General features: G+C 36.6%; 1 protein-coding gene across 9 annotated transcripts; it reads right to left on the bottom strand.

Annotated features, from left to right (window-relative positions):
• Positions 1-11,730: 11,730 nt before the first annotated feature.
• LOC113310089 lies at positions 11,731-18,612 on the bottom strand. Of its 9 annotated transcripts, XM_026558652.1 has the most exons (9): positions 18,430-18,612; positions 18,162-18,235; positions 17,582-18,033; positions 17,008-17,046; positions 16,647-16,739; positions 16,295-16,359; positions 15,503-15,656; positions 15,227-15,427; positions 11,731-14,366 (listed from the first exon to the last, which is right to left on the bottom strand). In XM_026558652.1, the coding sequence occupies exon 9, from the start codon at positions 14,321-14,323 to the stop codon at positions 12,266-12,268; it is 2,058 nt and encodes a 685-aa protein (XP_026414437.1). In that variant the 5' UTR covers positions 14,324-14,366; positions 15,227-15,427; positions 15,503-15,656; positions 16,295-16,359; positions 16,647-16,739; positions 17,008-17,046; positions 17,582-18,033; positions 18,162-18,235; positions 18,430-18,612; the 3' UTR covers positions 11,731-12,265. The 9 variants fall into 9 exon arrangements, with proteins under 9 accessions (XP_026414437.1, XP_026414438.1, XP_026414432.1 ...); XM_026558653.1 differs by having other exon boundaries at positions 15,227-15,439; positions 15,562-15,656; positions 16,295-16,739; XM_026558647.1 differs by having other exon boundaries at positions 15,503-16,557.
• Between the last annotated feature and the right edge of the window lie 4,338 nt (positions 18,613-22,950).

Below are 22,950 nucleotides of genomic sequence, written 5' to 3'. Positions count from 1 at the left end.
CTTGTTGATATTTATGGTATAACCGGCCATAGCCTATATAATATAGCTTGTTGCAAACAGTCATTAGCTTTATTATAAATCCTTGTAACCGACCACAAGTTATATGGGAATGCAAGTTGTAATCAATCACAAGTTACCTTTGGGAAGCAAGGTGTAACCAATCACAAGCTAACTTAGGAAGTAAGGTGTAATCGATTTCAAGCTGCCTATGGGAAGCAAAGTGTAACCGGTCACAACCTGGTTTGGGAAACATGGTAAAACCGATCACAACTTACATTGTGAGGTTGGTAGAAGCGATCCCAAGAAAAACCGAGTTTCCAATATTCACATATCTCTGTAAGTTTTGTGTGAAGCTTGGAATTAGGGTTTGCTAAGAAACTTCTAGATATCGACATATTTGGACATGTACATAACTCTTTGTTGATGGGAGAAAATGGTTTGCTAGTTTTTTTAGGAAAGTTGAGACTCGAGTGTACGGGTAGAGACTCCTCGACCAAGAAAATTGCCCAAACCTTTTTCAAACAGATGCACTGCACGGGAGTGCTTTGAGTTCGAGAGATCAATATGTAGGACTCCAACCTAAACCAAGACATGGTCATTCCAGAGTCAATTCCATCACAAAGAGGGATGAGGTTCGATATGTAGGAGGGAAGCTGAGAAGGGTGTGTGAGATCGATGATGATCAAGGATTGTGTATGTGTTAAAGGTTTCTGCAAGTTTTTGAACTGTTGAGTTCGGATGAGATAAGTTCTGATCGATTGAGTGATGATTTCTTATTGGTCGAAATTATTGATGTTCAATCGTGGATTCAGAAACTTATTTATATTGAAAGAATAATAGACACATGATCCCAGTAAGTGCGTTGGTTGCTGGAGTGAAAGAGTGTGAAAGTGGAAATCGAGGTTAAACGAGCTCCATGTCGTGTGGAGACTTAGTTGATTGTCCATCCACTACTTTGTTAACTTCCTCAACTGCTTGCATGACTTACTCACATTTCTCATCCTGGGTGTACACATATGTCGTAAGCCACCAGACCAAAACCCTAGTGAATATCCCCCATGTGATGTGATTGATGTATCAAGAACGTGGAGTTTGCAAGGCAGACGTGTATTTACTTAGTCAGTTGTTGACTTGACTAGACGATGAGTTTTAGCCCTGATGAGTCGAGCATAATGAACGGATGTGAGACTCATGGATTGAGCATAAGGTGTCTGCTGAGACAGAACAATGGAAAGACGTTGAATCCTGATGGATTGTGATATATCATTTTACCAGTCGAGGTAACAATGATATTTTGATAATTCAGATCAAGCATCCAATGAGATTCCTCGATCAGGGATTTATCTCGACAGAAAATCAAAGATATTGCAGATTGCTCATTTCTGATGTAATATATCATGAACGATCGAATTATAGGAATCAGAAATATTGGAATGTCGTCCGTTTGAACCATGTTGCTTAGTCGAGCAAAAATGTTGGTAGCAGGACCAAACATTAAACTAGAATATTGATTGCTTGATCAATGGAATTCTCGAATGCTGACAATTGAACCAACATGAGGAACATTGCTCGGTCGAGCAATTGATAGTTGAACCAACATGAGGATCATTGCTCGGTCGATCAATTGATAGTTGAATCAATGAGTTCTGAACCCAGTTGATCGTGTATTTTGCTAACTTAAGCAATTTCTTGTTGATAGATGAGCAAAATAAATATTGCAAGTTTATGCAAATTTTGCTCATTTGAGCAATATTACTCGATTCACGAATTATTGGTAGCGGGACCAAATAAAATATTAATTAAAAATACTGGCTGCTGGACCGAATATTGTATAATTAATTAGGATGTTGATTGCTGGATCAACATAAAATTATTAGTGTTTGAACTTGCTCAGAATTATGATTTGCGGAGAACTTGGTTTGAAAACCTAATTTTGATTGATTGTTGATCAACTGATGATTTACTGAAAATCAACCAATGAGTGTGAGAGGGACCGGCCACATGGGATGATGTCCAACCATGTAGCGCCCAGGTGCTCGAATGAGCATGCACCACAGTCCTTCGTAGACCAGTTGGTGAAAAGATGATTAAGTGCTCGTTTAATCATTATTAAAATAGTGCTCGTCTGAGCATTAGGTGGTAAAACCTAATTATAGAGAGATGGGGTACCGACCAAGGGGTATGAAACCGGCCTTTAGTGGTCATGGGACCAGATGATGGTCGCTCGATCAAATTCCAAGTTGTTTGGAAAGAGAGTATGTTAATTAGGTCAAAATCATAAAAGGGTGTAAGACCGGTTTGCAAGCCAAAGGGTCGACCTTGATTGGTCAAGGTAGCTGATTGATATTTTTGATTGTGATTGTAGTAAATAGGATTCGTTTCAGACTTGTGAAGGAAATGGAATTTTTAGATTTAAAAATTAAAATATATATACAAAAAATATTAACAATGGGCGAGAGGTACTGGGACTAAGGATTTGGCCGAATTCACTACACATGGTTCATTCATATATTCTTTGACAATTTAAAACTCAATAAAATTAACATGGACTCTGATTTTTCCAAGATAGATTCTCAAAACATCGATTGTAAGTCCTAAGCATGATGTATCAAAACACCTAAGATAAGCATACATCATCAAATTAAATAACAACCAATTAATTCAAATCATATTTCAATTTTAAATTAATGCAAAAGTCATAAAAAAGAATATAATAAATTTACCCGTGTATGAAATTCACCCTCCTCCAGCGTCCAAGTGTTGGGTTTAGCTCATTATGATAAAAAACACGCTCAAAATATTTATTTATTGCTCAAATGGTGTTTACAATGAAGAGAAGAAGAGAAAATGGTGTAAACAGCTAATGTGCGAACCACAGGAAGCGTCACAAAAGAACGATAAAAGAGAAGTGCTATTGTCGATGTGGTTCTAAGACCCACACCTACGACCCGGCTGAGTCTGTTTCACTGTTGATAAACGACTGTCCCTGCGAGTCTGTTCTTCGTGTTCTTGGTGTTCTTCATCATCAGCAGCAGCAGAAACAGAGTTTCATCAACTCTTGATTTCTGCTCCTGAGCTCTCCTATCGACCCCAAACTCTCGACACCTCTTCTATGAGTCCCCACACTCTATATATACTCCACAGGATCAAGAAGTCTCGCTATAACTCGAGATAATTCTCTCTTAACTCGGTTTGATGAAAAAATATTCTGGGAATATTTTCTTCCCTGATTTAGCTTCTCACGCGTAGATTTCCATCCTGGTCACTCTAGAAATGTTTACACACGACCCACAATGTTGCTAGAGCCCTCATGCATGAGCAGAACACGCTCAAATCTTCTCCAATCCCGTGTCCAACCCGTGTTTCCCTGTTTTGCATTCCGTGAATTATCCAGCTAATTCTGGCCAAATTTGATCGAACCAAAAGCCCAAAACGTGTTTGCTAGGACATATCACAACTTCCTACCAAAAATCAGCCATTGAATCGCCCTAGAACACGTTCAAAAATTCCAACAAAACATCTGCCAGTTGATAGTATTTTTTTCCCGCCAATTTTTGGTTTTTGAATTTGGGAAGAAGATGTCCTCCCCCTAACCAGAACTGGGGTGCGAATAGCAGTGCCTTTGGGGTGACCTGGGGTGCCCCTTAGTAATTGAGGTGCCCCTTATCCAACGGTGAGAGTCCGAATAACACGTGTCCTCCGGGGCTTTTACCAACTTTTCGAGCCGAATTTTCCAAAAAATGTTTATTTTCCAAAGGTGCCTACAAACACATAAAACACCAAAATTAGTACAAACTCGAGTGCCAACAATATATAGTATTGAGATCAAATTAAACACAAAAATGTGTCTATCAAATACCCCCAAACTTATTATTTGCTAGTCCTCGAGCAAAATTTATTTTTGAAAAGATAAAAAGACTACACTTAGCACGTGCAGCAGGCCGTTAAACCGCTAGGTGGCCCTAGCGGCGGAGTGTTGTCTCCGGAGGGTTTACCAGAGGTGTACCCACAAAACCTTTCTCCTAATTGGTCACAAGTATCCAAAGAGCTATGAGGACATACATATTCTCAACCTATCTCCAAGTAAGTAGAATGCCAGAGAAATTAAAGGTGTCAGCTCTAAAGCTGACTGAAGAAAAGGGGAGACACATCCGCACCACTGCTAGATAAAGAGATATCCGCTACACAGCTAGATAAACATTGTAAGATGCGTCCGCTGTTACAGCTGGATAAGATTAGGAGAGAGATAAAAATGAGAGGGACATCTGCTACACAGCTGGACTAATTACGTGTGATGAGTTAAACCAGTGCTAGAAAGATTTGTGCCAGATTGAAAGCAGACTAACAAAGCAACCAAAATGCATCTTTCTTCGACTCTCTCACAGTGCTCAGTAGAAAACGTCTTCTTCGGTCTTCAACTGTTGATGATAAACTCTCGAACCTCATAGAACCTTGACAATTAACTTCTCTTCGATTTCTTGCTTGACTTATAAATTTCTTCTTCCCTATGGCCTTATTGAACAAAAAGAACGTAATGATGTTTCATTTTATTTTTTTTTTTTTTCATTTTCATTTTCATTTTCATTTTTTTTTTTTTTGAAAACAAAAAATTACAAGACAAAAATTTACATGGCCATGAGAGAAGGACTTTCAAAACTTGGATCTTCGCAACTTGTGATGTCTTGGTATCATGGATTCTAACAACTTATATTTTGCTCTTATAACTTCAACTTTGATTTTTGAATTATTCTCTTCTATTGTTGCTTCTAAACCTAAAACGTCTTCAACTTTCTTCATAGATTTTGATGTCGCTCCGCTTGTTGATGATGATAAGTTTCTACTGAGAGAGAGTCGCAATCCAGTAACTAAGACTACATTGTGAGGTTGCTTTGTCTTTCTGGCATTTCCCTGACCTACTTGCCTTTCCATCATGTATGGTTAGGTCCATCACGGTTACCCTCTAAAAGGAACAAGTTCTCTCCTGAATTTCAAGGATCTCAATGTTTTTTCTCTAATGTCTCAATAAGTTGTTATCTCTAGCATTCCAATTTCTATCTTTTCGGTGAGAAACAGTATGTAAACTTAGCTAACCGGATACCATGTGACGCTAGAAGTTTCAAAAGTGCAACTAAAAAGTTTCTCCCATACCCCCAAACTTAAATCTAACATTGTCCTCAATGTTCTAAAGATAAAATTAAAAGCATATGAACAAGGAGAAACTGTTACCATTTGAAGCAAAAGAGTTAAGGAAAGATATTACCGTGTCGCATGAGATTGGGTTACCTCCCAAGAAGTGCTAAGTTTAAAGTCTTCAGCCAGACATCGGAAGGAATTAGTCACCTCATAGAATCAAAAAGTAACAGCCGAAATAACTGTGGGTCTTCAAAACCAAAAAGAGCTGACCAAAGGAAACTACAATAACCCAAGAAAGTGAACAAGGATAGCATGCCCTTATCTAGTTTCCTGATTAAGATATTTATATCTAATTGTGGTTCAGGTTCTAAGAAAGGGTCTAAATAAAATATTTTCATTGGTTGCGTTTCTTCATAGGTGGGATCCGAATCATTAGGTCCTAGAGTCTGGAAAAACTCAAATATGATCTTAGAAGCGCACATAATAACCTAAATAACTGAGGATCCTCTAAGTCAATAAGATTTGACTTACAAAATTGACCACAATGAGAGTAGTGGTCACTCTTAAGCAAATGTGTCGATTCTAATTTCCTAAAGCATTTAGGTTTAGTCTCACAACTTAATATTCGACACATTTGAAATATAAACGTTCCCACATTTGGAAGAAAACTATTTGGTGGGAAAACAAAGTCAATCTGGGTATCATAGCCTGGGCAAACCACATCAACCAGAGGATGGGTTTCTAACGACTGAACTTCTTCCTGGACATCATTAGGTTCGGGAAACGAGTATGAAGGTAATCTTGTAAAATGGTCGAGGCAGAGATATCAAGTCCAAAATGAGGGATCTCTGTAAGAGCTAAAGGTATGGCACAAGGAGAATGATAATCACCCCCAAACTTAGATTTTTGGGTATCTCTAGATAGACTAGCTACAATTTCCTTAATTTCTAGATCATTGGAATCCTGAAAATAGTCAATTGCTTCTTCGAGGTTATACTCAAGTTACGCATCCTTACTCATATTTAATAGCTCTACGAGTTCATTTTCTTCGTCTAAGACTATTGTTTCTAAGTCGCTAGACTCTAAAACAGCATTTTCGGAATAAACCCGTTCCTCTAAAGCATTATCGGCTTCGTAATCAAAAGAAAAAACTACATCGTCTAAAACGGTGGTATCCCTAATCAAATCCTCGTCCTTTTGAATAGGTGAATAATCATAAAAATTATTTGGATTTGAACTAGAAATAATAGAATCATTATAAAGCTCAATTGGATTAATAGATTCCTGATTACTATGCCTATATATTTCAGATTCTTCATTACTACTATCCTCATCATCATAATAGTACAAAGATGATTGAACCTTATCTAAATAAGTAGTGTCTTTTATTCTAGCCTCGTCCTCTAAATTAGGCAAGTATTCACTATTGATATCAAGGGTAGAATTAGAAACCCTATTTTGGAAATTTAGATTATTTCGAGCAGCATTAGCCAACTGTTCATTTTCTGCCTCTAGACGTGCCTGAATTTCACTGAGCATAAAACTTATACGTTTACCACTCTCGTTTATCATCTCTGAATATCGTGTACACTCTTCTTTTGAACTATTAATTGCAACTAAACGTTTATACGTCCTTTCAATCCGTTGTTGGGTCTCTTCTAGAGATGGAACAGGTTCAGAAATATCATAATCAGGACTAGTTTCCAAAAACGAGTAACCAGTACTACAGTGTTCCTGATTTTCTTGCTCGTAAGACCAATTCGCGTGTGGATAGTAATTGGGCTCACCATGGTATGAACCATAACCTTGAAAAGGTTGGCGTTACCAACTACTATTCCCACCATGGTCATAAAAATGATGATGTCCATATTCTAATTCAGATCGATACTCATTGTATTGGCTTCTGTCGTACCAGTTCGACATTCTTAATTGCAAGGGAATTCTACACAATCACAAACAAGGCTGACTCGACCAAATCAAACCTACTGATTTCTAGCAAACAAAAAGCATGATGACTCCACTTAGATTGTTTCTAGACCAGCTTCTAATCCTTCGAAAGGGAATTCGTTACAATTTAAGCAAACCCCTCTGGAATCAATCCGAGTCAAAGTAAGTTGAATTGAGGAGAGGGAAGCTCGGTGGAGATTTGATACCCAAGGCCTCACCGCTATCACAAGGCGGCGCAGTCACGCATTCAACTCACAGAAACCATCATGAACTTCGAAGTATGCTAAAAGAATAACCAATATTTTTTGAACGACTTTCCTACTAAGCTCGTTACCCTATCGGTCTCGTTCTAATCAAATTTTAAGCTTGGGTTCGCGTTAGGTTTTGTTTACCTAAGGTGGGCAAGAAGGGAACGGTGATGAAATCCGAACCCTTATCTTATATGGCCAGTTCTTACCCTTTACTAGGAAATTAAAGCAGCCGGTTCAGTCCTCAACATATAATCACCTTAAGGCAGACAGTAAACCCGCTGACAGGAGATTCGCGGGTGTTTAGAAGTTTACCTCCCGTACCAGACGGGCGAAGAACCGTTGTAGTCAACTCGAGCCACTGACTCCGGTGTCAGTGTGCGAACCCGAGGGGCCGAGACGATATTGTAATCGTCGTCCTTCCCTGCAAATAGTTTATATTTAAATTTTTTTTTATATAACCCTTCCGTAGGGTTTAAAATTAAAATAAATTGTCCAAAGTCCAGTCCAATGAAAAGAAATACAAAAAAATATAATAATAATTACAAAAAAAAAATGGAAAGTCTCTTAAAAAAAATAAAAAAATAATAATTCTCTCTCTTTTTTATTTCCTCTCTTTTTTCTTTATGTTTTTGCTTTGTCTTTTTTTTCCTTCTCTTTTAGCTTTAAGCTTTGATTCCAAGGTCTTTAGTATCCAACTTCAAACCTGTAATACAAAGACACAACCAGAGAGACGTAAAAAGAACAAATGGAATAATAAAAAATAATAAAAACCTAAAAATTCTACCTAAGCACAAATCCGCGTCGGCGGCGCCAAAATGATTAATATTTTTGATTGTGATTGTAGTAAATAGGATTCGTTTCAGACTAATGGAATTTTTAGATTTAAAAATTAAAATATATATACAAAAAATATTAACAATGGGCGAGAGGTACTGGGACTAAGGATTTGGCCGAATTCACTACACAGGGTTCATTCATATATTCTTTGACAATTTAAAACTCAATAAAATTAACATGGACTCTGATTTTGCCAAGATAGATTCTCAAAACATCGATTGTAAGTCCTAAGCATGATGTATCAAAACACCTAAGCTAAGCATACATCATCAAATTAAATAACAACCAATTAATTCAAATCATATTTCAATTTTAAATTAATGCAAAAGTCATAAAAAAGAATATAATAAATTTATCCGTGTTGGGTTTAGCTCATCATGATAAAAACACGCTCAAAATATTTATTTATTGCTCAAATGGTGTTTACAATGAAGAGAAGAAGAGAAAATGGTGTAAACAGCTAATGTGCGACCCACAGGAAGCGTCACAAAAGAACGATAAAAGAGAAGTGCTATTGCCGCTGTGGTTCTAAGACCCACACCTACGACCCACGCCTGTGAGTCTGTTTCACTGTTGATAAACGACTGTCCCTGCGAGTCTGTTCTTCGTGTTCTTGGTGTTCTTCATCATCAGCAGCAGCAGAAACAGAGTTTCATCAACTCTTGATTTCTCGCTCCTGAGCTCTCCTATCGACCCCAAACTCTCGACACCTCTTATATGAGTCTCCAGCACTCTATATATACTCCACAGGATCAAGAAGTCTCGCTATAACTCGAGATAATTCTCTCTTAACTCGGTTTGATGAAAAAATATTCTGGGAATATTTTCTTCCCTGATTTAGCTTCTCACGCGTAGATTTCCATCCTGGTCACTCTAGAAATGTTTACACACGACCCACAATGTTGCTAGAGCCCTCATGCATGAGCAGAACACGCTCAAATCTTCTCGAATCCCGTGTCCATCCCGTGTTTCCCTGTTTTGCATTCCGTGAATTATCCAGCTAATTCTGGCCAAATTTGATCGAACCAAAAGCCCAAAACTTGTTTGCTAGGACATATCACAACTTCCTACCAAAAATCAGCCATTGAATCGCCCTAGAACACGTTCAAAAATTCCAACAAAACATCTGCCAGTTGATAGTATTTTTTTCCCGCCAATTTTTGGTTTTTGAATTTGGGAAGAAGATGTCCTCCCCCCTAACCAGAACTGGGGTGCGAATAGCAGCTGCCTTTGGGGTGACCTGGGGTGACCTGGGGTGCCCCTTAGTAATTGAGGTGCCCCTTATCCAACGGTGAGAGTCCGAATAACACGTGTCCTCCGGGGCTTTTACCAACTTTTCGAGCCGAATTTTCCAAAAAAATGTTTATTTTCCAAAGGTGCCTACAAACACATAAAACACCAAAATTAGTACAAATTGAGTGCCAACAATATATAGTATTGAGATCAAATTAAACACAAAAATGTGTCTATCAGTAGCATGCCTTTGTGACCATGTTTTCCTAGACTCAATTCTGAGAATTTTGTTATTTTCTGGTGTGCGTTCGAGCAATATTTTGGATTTTCATAAGAGTTTGATCTTGACTGAAACTCTCGATTTTGCTCGAATGAGCAAGTAGAACCTTGGTCGTGCGACCAATATTAAAATAATGATATTTTAATATTTGTCGTGAGAAGCCCAGATGGTCATGTGACCATTTGACTTTTTGGCCTTTTGGTAGTTTGAGCAATATTTGAGAAATATGAAAAAAAATCAGTTTTTTTGCTCAAAGGGGGGATTTCATGAAATGAGGGAAGAAATATAATAAAATAAGAATTTAGGAAAGCGTGGGACTGGCCACGGCCGGCCGGTGGTCCCGGTCCCATGACGCTTTTTTTTATTTTATATTATTATTTTATCCTTGTGTGAAGAAATATGGAGAAACTAAGAGTTTTGCTCAAACGAGGGAGTTTTCATGAGATGAGGAAAATAAAAGGGGAGAGGCGTGGACCGACCACGTCGGCACGACCGGCTGGCGGGCCCGGTCCCGTACGCCTCTCTTTTATTTATTTTTTTACTATTTTCTTTCCTGTTTCACATAGGTTTGCTCGTTCGTCCATATTTTCAAATGCTCGTTTATGCGTTTAGGTGCTCATTCGTGCATTATTCTTAAGTACACTTGCACCATTTTCTCGGGGCTTACTCGATGGTATCCCAAATGCCCCGAAAAGTGAATATCCATTACTAATCCATGGAATTCAGCTGAGAATAAGCCATGGAACGAAGTAATGAGATGAATATCTATTACTAATTCATGGAATCCAGCTGAGGATAAGCCATGAAACAGGGTAATGAGATGAAATAAATTATTCTAGTAATTCAAGTGATGAATGTTGCAATATGTCTATGAGCATTTTAGTTGAGAATCGAGGTATGAGATGGTAGAGACGTCATACTCGTTCTGAATATTGATTATGCATAGTCAGGGAACAGTGTGACATCCTGAAGACATTAGCGCTCTATACTAGCATGCAACACGTCTAAGAGCCGTCCAATCATTAGGATTCTATACTTTGATTGAGTGTTCATTTAAAAAATTGAATTCTGATTTTTTATTCATAATAATGATTTTTTTTGTTGTGTGTTCATTTTTAAGAATGAGCTCGATTCTAAAAAAAAGCATTACCAAACACCTGATAGTTCATCAAACATAATGAACTCCTATAAAAAAAAAATATAAGTAGGAAATTTAGAGTTCATTAGAAAGCATGAACTCAAATAACTATTATAGAGTATTTTTGTCCATTGTGTACTCCTTTTCTCGTAACTATGGACACCTTTTCCCATTGGACCAAACAGATTTGGGATCACTTAAAAAAAGACCAAATAATAATTTCTGCTTGTCAAAATGTTTCGCCGATTTCGTTATATAATCCTGACTCCTGACCCTATTTTTAATATTTTATTTTTCCAGTTATATCATTATGGGACAAAAATTAGAAAAAGTGACGAAAAAAATCTAAAATAAACAGTTCAAACTTTGTTGGGACCGATATAGTCAATATCGCATTTCGGTGAATATCGGTCGAGTATCGAGACACGAAATTTCGGCCAATACTCGACCGATATTTCGCCAATATTGGCGAAATATCGATCAATATCGGCATCTCGGTGAAACACCGAAACCGATATTATCGGCGATATTTCGGCTATCTCGGCCGAGATTAACTACATTGGTTGGTACTGACGTTCTCCATATAAATTTACCGAAGTTATACAGTCAGGTCGCGGTGTGTGCTGAGTGAGAGAGAATGGGATGGTCCCTGACTCGGCGGTTTAGCAAGGAGTGGGTTTAATGTGGATCCCACCACTCTCTCTCTCACCCGTGAGATATAAATCATTTCCGATAAATTTAAACTGAAGGACGAGTGACACTGCAAAAATATCACTTGGTATAAATTTTCTGAGTCCTATGAAAGCTTTAAGCCTAAGTGTTGTCGTGCTTACAAGTCCGAGAAACACAGTTGAAAAACCATACATGCAGATGAGCAGAGAAATCTGTAGTATGGAGTGTCACATACGATGGGGGGCTTGAATTTACTGCACAGACTGTAAGATTAACTCAGAATCATTCCATCTCTACATCAGACATCAAAAAATACTAAAAGTAGTTTCAGCTCACCAGATAACAAAGCTAAAGACTAATCATAAGTACGATGGCCGGTCCGCAAAGCTTAGCCAGATAATCTGCTGCTGCTACTGATGACTTCTATTTTATCTCCAGCACCTGAAAGAAGCCTGCAAAGTTGGCCTCTTCATACCGGGAGGGATACCCGCAGCATAATCAACAGAAGTGATAGGTGTATTAGCCAATAGATCCAGACAAAACTGAAAAGTGAAAGCAGAAACTCTACGGAATAAAAGGCAACCCGTGCTTATGAGAGCCACAAAAATCTTCAGCAAGAATTTTTTTCAAGTCCTCGGGGAATTGGCATGGATTGATCTCCCTGACATGCACATCAAGCTTAGCCAGAAAATCAGCTGATCTGTTGAGTTCTCTTGAGAAACTGAAGAATTCCACCGTGAAAGGAAACTTATCAGACATCTTCGCAATTTTCCTCTAGAGAGGAAACACAGTGGGATACTCATCAAAAGTGGTAAGTTGCTTCACACATCTTCCACAAACAACATTAAAAGAACTATCTCCAATGCCATGAGAACGGCATCCATTTATTGTACCAAGAACCCTGCTGACAATGTTAACGGCACGCTTTGAATTGCATCCAAGCACAATATCTAGAAGCTGATACTTCAATGCGAGTCCCAGCCCTTCTATCATACCCTCGAACTGGTGATGAAGGAATGAAACTGGCACTCTAGAAATCCCAGAAAAGGCAACAATAGGTTTACCAAGTTCGTCACGAATAATAGCTCCACATCCACCTCCTCTTTCCTTTCTGAAGTAACCATCTACAGTTACCCAGTATGTCATCTCATGAGGGCCATACTTTGAGTTTGGCTTCCCAATTCCTTGATACCAGGAAGCTTCCCATTGTTCCTTATCCAGCTGGTGCCTCTTGGTCTCCTCGTTGATTTTCATCTTTGAAGTCATAAAAGAAAGACAGCCATCAATGCTCGAGGGGCCACGAGGGATGTTACTAAACTTGGCTTTCTGCTGTTGCATATCCTTGTTCTTGTTCTTGCTTGTGGCCAGTAAGGAAAGTAAGGAGCTCAAACGTGCAGGACCTTTACTCACCTTCTCACTTTTCGTTTCTGGCGAACATAACCCTCTGTTATCTTCAGAATCTACAGAATCATCTGAATCAGAGCTACGACAAACATAATCAACATCTGAATCAGAGCTATGACAAGCCTTGACAGTTATACAACCAGGCTCTTCAGAGAGTGGCTTCTTCTTCTTGGTCTTTTCCTTGTTGCTCGTCTTTGAAGTCATATGAGAAGTTGGAACATTAAGGTCTAATGGGTTTAACGGACGCCTATTCTCGTTCACGAAATACAGGTCCTGCTGCTGTTTCTTGGCATTTTTTCTGCGAGAAACTGGGGTATTAGGATTTTGGTTTTCCTGCTGCAGACATAACCCTCTATTATCTTCAGAATCTACAGGATCAACATCTAAATCGGAGCTATGACAAGCCTCAACAGTTATACGGCCAGATTCTTCAGAGGGTGACTTCTTAGTCTTTTCGTTGTTGCTCGTCTTTGAAGTCATATGAGAAGTTAGAACATTACGATTTGGTAGGCGCTTATTCTCATTCTCGTAATACAGGTTCTGCTGCTGCTTATTGGCATTTTTCCTGCAAGAACACAAGGCATTAGGATTTTGGTTTTCCTGCTGCAGACATAACCCTCTATTATCTTCAGAATCTACAGGATCAACATCTAAACCGGAGCTATGACAAGCCTCAACAGTTATACGGCCAGGTTCTTCAGAGGGTGACTTCTTCTTGGTCTTTACGTTGTTGCTCGTCTTTGAAGTCAGATGAGAAGTTAGAACATTATGGTTTGATAGGCGCTTATTCTCGTTCTTGTAATACAAGTTCTGCTGCTGTTTCTTGGCATTTTTCCTGCGAGAAACTGGGGTATTAGGATTTTGGTTTTCCTGCTGCAGACATAACCCTCTATTATATTCAGAATCTACAGTATCAGCATCTGAATTGGAGCTATGACAAGCCTCCACACTTATACAACCAGGCTCAGCGGAGGGCGACTTCTTCTTGGTCTTTTCGTTGTTGCTCGTCTTTGAAGTCACATGAGAAGTTAGAACATTAAGGTCTAATGGGTTTAACGGACGCCTATTCTCGTTCACGAAACACAGGTCTTGCTGCTGTTTCTTGGCAATTTTCCTGCAAGAAACTGATGCATTAGGATTTTGGTTTTCCTGCAGCAGGTACATGTTTTTTCTCTTGCTGTTTCTGTTTGTCGAGTGCAAGGAGTGTGTTACTCTCTCACTTTTAGATTCACTAAAAAATAACCCTCCATTATCTTCAGTATAAGCATCTGGATCACTGGTAGTAGGAGCATAACGAAGACCTGAGAGATCTCCACCACAAATAGAGAAACCATCGTGTGTTTTTACCGACATAGGTTTTCCAATGGTCTTGCGCAAAGTAGGACTTTCATAAGAGGTGGGGTAGTATTGTCGTGGCCGACTAGTCATCTCTTCTTTCTAATTACACCTTTTTTCTAACGAGCAATGCTCCCTGCAAGAAATAAATTTAAGCACATACCGTCCAATTAGCCCAGGAACTACTTCTCAACTGCTATACAAAATAACTTTAGCATGAACAGTGTGAAAAAAGCAACAGCCAGATCATGAAAATTGTACTCTAAAATCAACAAATCCTATTACAGAAAGAAGAAAAAACGTGAATTCCACCACCAAACCAGTACAATCAAGACATTAATAAGACAAGAACCATGTATTTTCTTGTTTCTGAATTACAAAGAGATAACTCAGATTCACGGGTAAAAGTTGAACAATAAAATACATTAAAAGAGATGAAAAGACATGTATAAGCGCAGTGATATGAAGTAATCTAAACATATATATACCAGGCAATATATCTAGATGAACTGAGTAACATACACAGTTTCTTCGTAAAATATAAATAGATTGATCTGAGGAAAATAAAAACCAAATTCATACTTACTCTACAATCATCGATTGAAAACAAATAATTGGTGATTCATAATACTAATTGCAAATACTTAACAGGTTTAGAATGTAAATTGAACAATGAAAAGTAACTAGAAAGAATATAAATAGAATAATGAAAAGTAACTAGAAAGAATCAAAAGACATGAGGTGGTTAAAAAACAACAATTAGATTGCCATATCATATGAACCAGAATCCAAGACGTACATGTAATATTTTCTCCATCATACAATTGACGACAAGATAAATGACTTAAAAATGAAGATCAGATACCTAAAGCCTACAAATCTAGATTGAAGGAACACTCAAAACCCTAAAAAATAAATTTCGAAATCCAGACAAAAACAAATAATAATTAAATAAATCAGAAGATCGATGGATTCAAAACACCACTAAAGTATTACCTTCAGACGAACAAAATCTTTTACGAAAACCAGGGAGAAGAAAAGAAAGCGGAGGCGCCGTGATGAGAATGCCCGGATCCAAATTAAACCGTCTTATTATTATAGCAACTAGGCATGACGCCCGTGCTCTGCACGGGCCCAGATATTTGGAGAAAATATGTATTTGGCTTACCCTTCTCTTTGATTCCATGTTCTTTTCCTCTGTATCACGAACTGCATATTTTAACATGCTTTGAAATCTTTTGAAATTCAAATATTAAGCAAAACAAAACGAACCTTTGTAAATTATTTATTTGCATTGCCTCTTCCCTTGATAATAAAGCTCAGTAACTCACTGGATGTAAGAGGAAATGCCTTCATTCTGCCCACAATATATCCGGAACTTTTCGCGGTTGATAAATATGCAGACCTACTCCATGTTTGCTGATAGCTTAGGAAATTTTGTTTTACAACAAAAAGGATTTAGTCAACTTTGGAATATAGTAAAATAACTTGAGTAAGTTTAGGGAATAAAGATGTGCAAACCTCAAACTAAAATTTCTAATGATTGCACTACAATAAATAGGACATTTCACCACCATTAACAGAATAGGCAAAGCATATGAGATTATCTCTGGACATTAAACACATCTCTTCTTGCTGTTCAGCTAGCCAATTGACAACAAAATGCAGGGATGGAGCATGAAACCAAAGGTCACTAAATAATTTTAACCGATAGTATCTGTATAATAACATAGACCTGACGTGAATCGAACATGTAACCTTCTGACTTAGAGTCAGACGCGCTACCATTGCGCCACAGATCTGTGGTTAATCTAATATCCAGTTCAGAAATTCTTTCTTTGTTGATGAATAGCTAGCAGATATAGATTTACCAATCGTCGTTATCAAAAGTCCACATTTTGAAAACAAAACTTTAAGTTAATTAGGATTTGTTACCAACTTTGCTGCATTTAATTGACAGGATTGTACACCATTCTACATATACTAAATAAAGAGACCCATTATGTTGTTGAGTCGTAACCGATATTAATAGATCAAAACCATTTGAAGGAGCATGAATGATACCATATTCTTGACAACCTTCCAGATAGTTGCTTCCACCACAACCTTGCTAGATAAAATTTCACCCTCTGAATACCATTCAACCCAAATTAAAAGAAAAGCAAAAGAGGTGGTTAGGATATATTAAATCAAAAGAGAGAAATAAAGTTAGCCGCAAAAACACCAATGAAGATGGATCTCTTTCGTAATCTGGATTCTGGATTATCAAAATCAGCTGCATATAATGTAGTTTAGGAATCCCCTTTACAATGCTCAGCAGAAATTACCTGCTACATAGATTATTAGTTAGCTCATCTAGCACAACTATATTAAAAAAATAACCCAAATTAATATCAAAATTTCTGTTCTACATAACCTGACCCTATATCCATAAATATTAGAAGCTTCATCTCGAGCTCCTTTATGCAATGGTGCACCCGTTGCTCCAATTGCTTCTCGAACTGTTTCCCTGTGCAAATCCATCTTATAGTCATTATCAAACCAATTAAAACTCAATCTTATTTACAGACGTAAAAGTAAGTAGCAAAATCAGCCACACATACTTTTAAAAAAAATGATTGAACTGAAAGGAACAATAGAATCAAAATAAATGATAATACTTGAATGATATATCGATAAACTTTTGGGAATTATACATGAATGGAGGTAGTTCGAGGGAGGAGAAGAAAACAGTTCAAGAGCAATTAATGACATTTAGAAAACGATTCACAAATTACCAACATCAATGGAGTCTGCTTAAACAGTTCCCCCTTCACCTGCAAAATCAAAAGACACAATTTATACAAATTGCAGTTTCATTGAGCATTTTTTAGAGCAATTAATGATAATAAGAAAATAATAAGCAAACCCTAATTTCAGTTTCTTGGTGAATTTTATGCTTCAGTTACAGATCTAAAAGCCATGACTCTATATCAAAGTATATGATCCGTGGATAATAAGCGGAGTTCTATTGCCATTTAAAAAGCAATAGAACTCAAGGAAGGTACATATGGTGCCTCATTGTCCTCCGGAGCATATCTATTCAAAAGAAAACATAAGAAACTATAATAAATGTAACAAATATAATATATCCCATCTAAAATCAAAGGGGTTAAGTTCACCATTTGATGCAGATTTATTTGTTCAAATTCTTCAGAAAAAAATGTCTAGTTCTACAACAATGCTATCCACTTGGTAGTATGTGGCTGTAATTATGATTGGGAAGCTATTATGACTTACTATGTTTGTATTAAACAATACCCAATGCTAGAAAAATGGTACGGCAAAATGGAATCAAGGCAAAACTTTTACCTCCTTATGAATAAACTCATTGAGTATCTGAATATCCTTAGGAGTCCTTTTTCAGTAACTGTGCTAAACAATCCGAACCTCACAAAGCCAATAAATTAAATGAAACACATTTTTGACAAAGCTCACTTCTTATTTACTTAACAAAGAAATAAATGAAAGCATTCAAAATCAAAACTCATGAAGCATATAGATTAAGATCAGGATATCAAAATACTCAAAGCTTATGCAACATGAGAAGAGAGTTGTAAATCAAAGAAGAGATTACGTACTTTATCAATAGCAAACCCTAATTTATATTTTTATAACTTTAAATATAGCATAAAAATGAAAACGATTTTACCTAGTGTGCTTGTGAATCACATCATGGAAAAGAATTAATCAAGGGCTATTGGTGTTATTAGTATGAAAATATTTGTTAGTTCGTACCTTTTTTGAACTGATAAACCCTTTGTCTGCAAAATCAAAATACAACCGTAAAATTCGAAAATCAACACAAAAAAAGAATCAATCAAAAAGAGCGAATCCTAATTTCTGTTTTTGTAATTTCAAATAAAACGTGAAAAAAGAAAACTGATTTGACCTGGTATGCTAGTTAATCACAGCAGAGAAAAGAATCAATCAAAAGCTATTATTGTCCTCTGATAAACCCTTTATCTGCAAAATCATACGACCATAAAAGTGCGACTGCATAAGCAATGGAGGTTATCAACGTTTAGGTTTTGGTGTTAAATGGCGCATGTAAAAAATCGAAAATCAACACAGACAGAATGGAGAAAAAAAAAAAAAAACGCAGGATAGGAGAACTGAAAGAAAAAAAAAAACGCTAAATATATCCATTGTATTGTTACCTGAAAGCTTTATATTTTCTCTTCGATAGTTTCTCGCATATCTCTGCACATCCATGTATTGTTACCTGCAATATCAACAACGAAGAGAAAGAAATCAATAGCAATCACAACTTGATAATTAGGGTTTACAAAGAAAAAGAAGCATGAAGAGGAAAAAGAGAAAAGATAATTATTATGGATTAAAACAGAGAGAGTCGCAAGTGTGTCAAAAAGAGAGAAAAGTGGGGTGAAAACACCGAAAATTGGTGGGGTGAAATAACAGGACGATTCTATTGGCTGAAATATACCCCGATTGGGCCAGAAGCTCTAAGAATAGAGCTTGTTGAGCTTTCAACCATAGCAGAGGAAATTCACCCGAAATCATATTATTAATTAATAATTAATTTATTCTGTCTTATAAGGTCGGTCTGGAGTCCTGACTCGCCAATTTGGATAAAGAAACTTTTGTTCAAGGGAAAAGGTCGATCAGGAGTCCTGACTTGCCAACTTGGATAAAAAAAACTTTTGTTCAAGGGAAATAAAGTTAACAACGCAAACATTTATTTTGGTTTTCCCTATTTCCTATTTCCACAATTCCTAACCCTTTCACAATCTCTAAAATCAATACACTTTTTAATTCTGATTTTTTCTATTTACTACCTATAAAAATCAAATCAACTCTGAATATAATTATTATCATTTTTATTTTTTTCTTTCTTCACTAACTTTTTTCTTATCATTAATTAAAAACCCATCAAGTTAAAAATTCTGAGTTTGATTTTTCTTTATTGTTTATCATTTAACTAGCCCTTAATCCGTGCCGTAACGGCACGGGCCATGATGTTGGTTCATTTTTAATATATCGTATAATTTGTGTCTCAAATACTTATCAACTCCTTATGATTTAATATGGGTTTGTCATAAAAATAGTCAGGATTTTCCTCTCTTTTTTTCTTGTTTTTTTCCTTTGATATTTTACCGCTGGAGATTTGCTCAAACAAAAGAAATATAATCTTAACTTCCAGACAATTTTTTATTTAGGTTCATTGCTTATAATGAGATAATGCTCTACATGAACATGGAAGTTTAAATATTTTTTGGAAATATGTCGTCAGCAGCGCTCATCTCAGTGAAATCAACTAATCAACATCGTCCATAAAAGTCTCCCCATGCTCATATTTCGCTCCAGCTGACTCATTTATCATGGTCATGTTGTCGATCCTCCAAATAAGCAGAGAATAATATTTTTTTGCATCGAACGGATGATACAAACTCTCCAATGTGACATGATTTCCCTGTAATTTTTCAACACTCATCAGATGACAATGTTTAAAATGTGTACCAATTACCTTTTCGAAGGGATTGTATATATGTAAACCTCTGCCATTAAATCTTCAACAAAGTATTGTGCCCAACAGTTCGTCTTAACGAAGGCTTTGGTAACTTCAAAAGTCTTGGACATTTTGTCACTTCCATATGTTCCTACCTTCACTTGGAATACAATCTGGTGACACATTACCTCATAAAGAACCTTGAACACATATTATACTCCCTGATCCTATTTTAAATTTATAGGTTGTCAATAGATCCTTTACCAAAAGCTGACATCTTCTACATTGAATATTTATAAAAAAAAAATATGGTATTGTGGATCGTTGCTTTCTAAGATTGTAGTTTTCAAAATTGGTCTCTTCAAGTCCCACGACTTTCTAAGTTTATATATCTTGTTTATTTTTAACATTTTAGTTAGCCATATTACGTTTGTTACTAACTTTAAACTTGATGTCATCTTCTACTGTGAACTTTATGTGATTTCTGATTTCAGAATCGAAATAGTTATACCTATTTCATTCGTATCAAGTAATCCATCGTATATCCCAACAATTCTTCTACAGCAATTCCTTTCTTTCGCCGTTTCCGGACCATCGGTAGCCATTATTATCAAACGCAATCTGTCTAATTTTTGTTGATGTTACGTATTTGCAATGTTCATTTTTCTTAAATAAATAGATTGTGGAAAAACTAAAAAAAAAAAAACATAAGTATTTCATCGGGTCTAAGTTATTATATCCAAAAGACTCCGGACACTGCTTCTGGTGCCTTGTTTCCTCAAATTCATTGTTGCATTCTAGACAGTACATGCAACACCAATCATTTGCGAAGTGAGCTATTTGCGCAAGTGTGGTCAATGTATCCCTTACCTGTAATAATAATAACAACACGTCAATTTTTTTAAGGCGTCCAGCTGTAAATGGTATGAATCTAATGGATTTGAATTGTACCTCAATCTTAGATATCACCTTCTTCTCACATAACATATCAATTGAGGAAGGACAAATCTTGACCACTCTTTACATAGGCAGAGTTAGCCAAACTATGTTTTGAAATTGTCTTACGTGGAAATTATTATTAATCCACATTCTAGTCGGCTCCTATCGAAGTCGATCTAATTAGTCCTATAAAAAGTTAATCTTAAATTTTTGACCTTATTTCTTGACCAAATTATTGAAGTATTTTCAGTCATGTTCTGCTTTGTGTGATCTACCCATCTGTATCTACTCTACCTTCTAACCCAGTGAATGAAACCTATACATATTGATTCGTAATTTGATATTGTTGATTTGTAATCAAGAGGTCGCATGATTTGAGAATGTAAAATATAAAAAATATTCTATAAACATCGGAGGAGAAATTTAGATTTATGATTTAGAGTTTTTTATGATGATTTTGATGAACAATAAAATATTTTCAAACAATTGTCTTTGTAGGTAGTTGTCGCGAAACAACTCGACATTGATGGTCTTTCAGGAAAAAAAATGTAATAGTACTTGAGAGAGCGATAATGTTCTCTTACGCGGGCACACCAATTGCCTTTATATAATACAGATATCGTTTCGGTGATCCAACAGTCATGATCATATTCTCTTATACGTTCTGGTATCATCCTCAAAATATTTGATTTTTGTCCTTATCAATGGTGCTAAAAACAACCAATTACATCTTTCACAATACAATGTTGCATGTTTTGTGAAGATTTTTTTTTACTCGGTCAATAAAACTCACTAAAAAGCAAAAACTTGTTGTAGAGCTTAGAGCCCATAGGTGTGCGGCCCAAAACAGATGTCTTTTGGTTTTCCCATCTCCATGTATATACATGTAATATATCCATGTAACCTAAGATCTCTAATCAATAGAAATCCTTCTCTTCCTTGCCTCTTTGCTTTTTCCAATGATTATACCGCAAAACGTTATCATGCACGAGCTCTAATCCTGCCACAAAATAGAGAATTTTTTATTTGTTTGTTTTGATCATCGTCAAAGAGTGATTTATTTATTTTTTGGAAAAGCTCCGTCGTACAGGGGGTTAGTCGTGGGAGAGTTCAAGAGATTTTAATGTATTTAGGTTTTCTCCTGTTAGTCCTGAGGGAGTTTGAGAGAGTCTCTCCAAATCTCCGTTAGTCGTGGGGGAGTTTAGAGGAGTCTCCTAAACTCTCTAGAAGACACCTGTTAGTCGCTGGGGAGTTTAAAAAAAGCTCTTGAACTCCCTGTTAGTCATAAAACCCTACAATACTAGGGAGTTGGTTGTTTTGGGGAGTTCGAAGGAGTTTTTAGTGTATTTTGGTCTCAGAACAAATCTCTCAAAAGAGTAGAGATTTGGGAAGGAGTTTGGTGCGTAGAAAACCATAGGAGAAAGAAGAGGAAACGTTTTTTTCCAGGTATGTTTTTTTTCTTCTTTGATCTCCATGATTGTTTATAATAGTTTGATTTGTGTACTATTTTGATTGGTTTTCATATCTTTGATCTCCATGATTGTTTATTTTGATTGTGTGTATAGGTTTTTTTTGTGGGTACTCTCTCTCTGTCAAAACCCTAATTTTTGGTTCAAAAGATCTTGGTAAGAAATTGCATGATTTGATTATAATGATATCTTTAAATTCAACCGTTGGAATATGATGAAATTTGAGTATGTCGTAGTTTACCTTGTTATAGAAGTACAGTAAAATTTTCACGCGGATCATGTCACGTTTGCTATTGCAAAGCTTGCACAACATATGACTATGGTCTGCTGAGTTTAAATCCCGGTCGAGGAAGAGGATTCTCTTGGCCTATTGAGATAAAGAAATTTCTCAAATAAAGTTAAATGTAGCAAAATTGAAAATGAAAAGTACCCCGAAGTAATAAGGGTTAGACGTAATGACTCATATAAAGCGTGTGAAAAGGGACTTATATATCATGAGACAAAAATGTATTTTTTTTCCCAGCAGTAATGACACCATAGTATAGGTATCAATTGAACATGGGATCAGCTAAAATGTAATGCTAGCTCCCATCATAAATAAAAGAGTTGGAAATGCACCTGGTCATAGCTGTTGGTATATACAATGTAATATGTACATGTATCATAGTAGCAACCAATTTTCACATCAACTTTAATGGCAACAATAATTTTGCCTGGCCAATTGACTATCTTATCGAGCGCAGCACTGCTCATTTTTTTCAAGATAGAACAAAGACGTCGCAAAATCTCTAGATGTACCAAGA

Source organism: Papaver somniferum, chromosome 9 (genome assembly GCF_003573695.1).
Source record: "Papaver somniferum cultivar HN1 chromosome 9, ASM357369v1, whole genome shotgun sequence".
NCBI classification, from domain to species: domain Eukaryota; kingdom Viridiplantae; phylum Streptophyta; class Magnoliopsida; order Ranunculales; family Papaveraceae; genus Papaver; species Papaver somniferum.
Note: the sequence above shows the minus strand (reverse complement) of the source record. Positions and strands in the feature narration are given on the sequence as shown.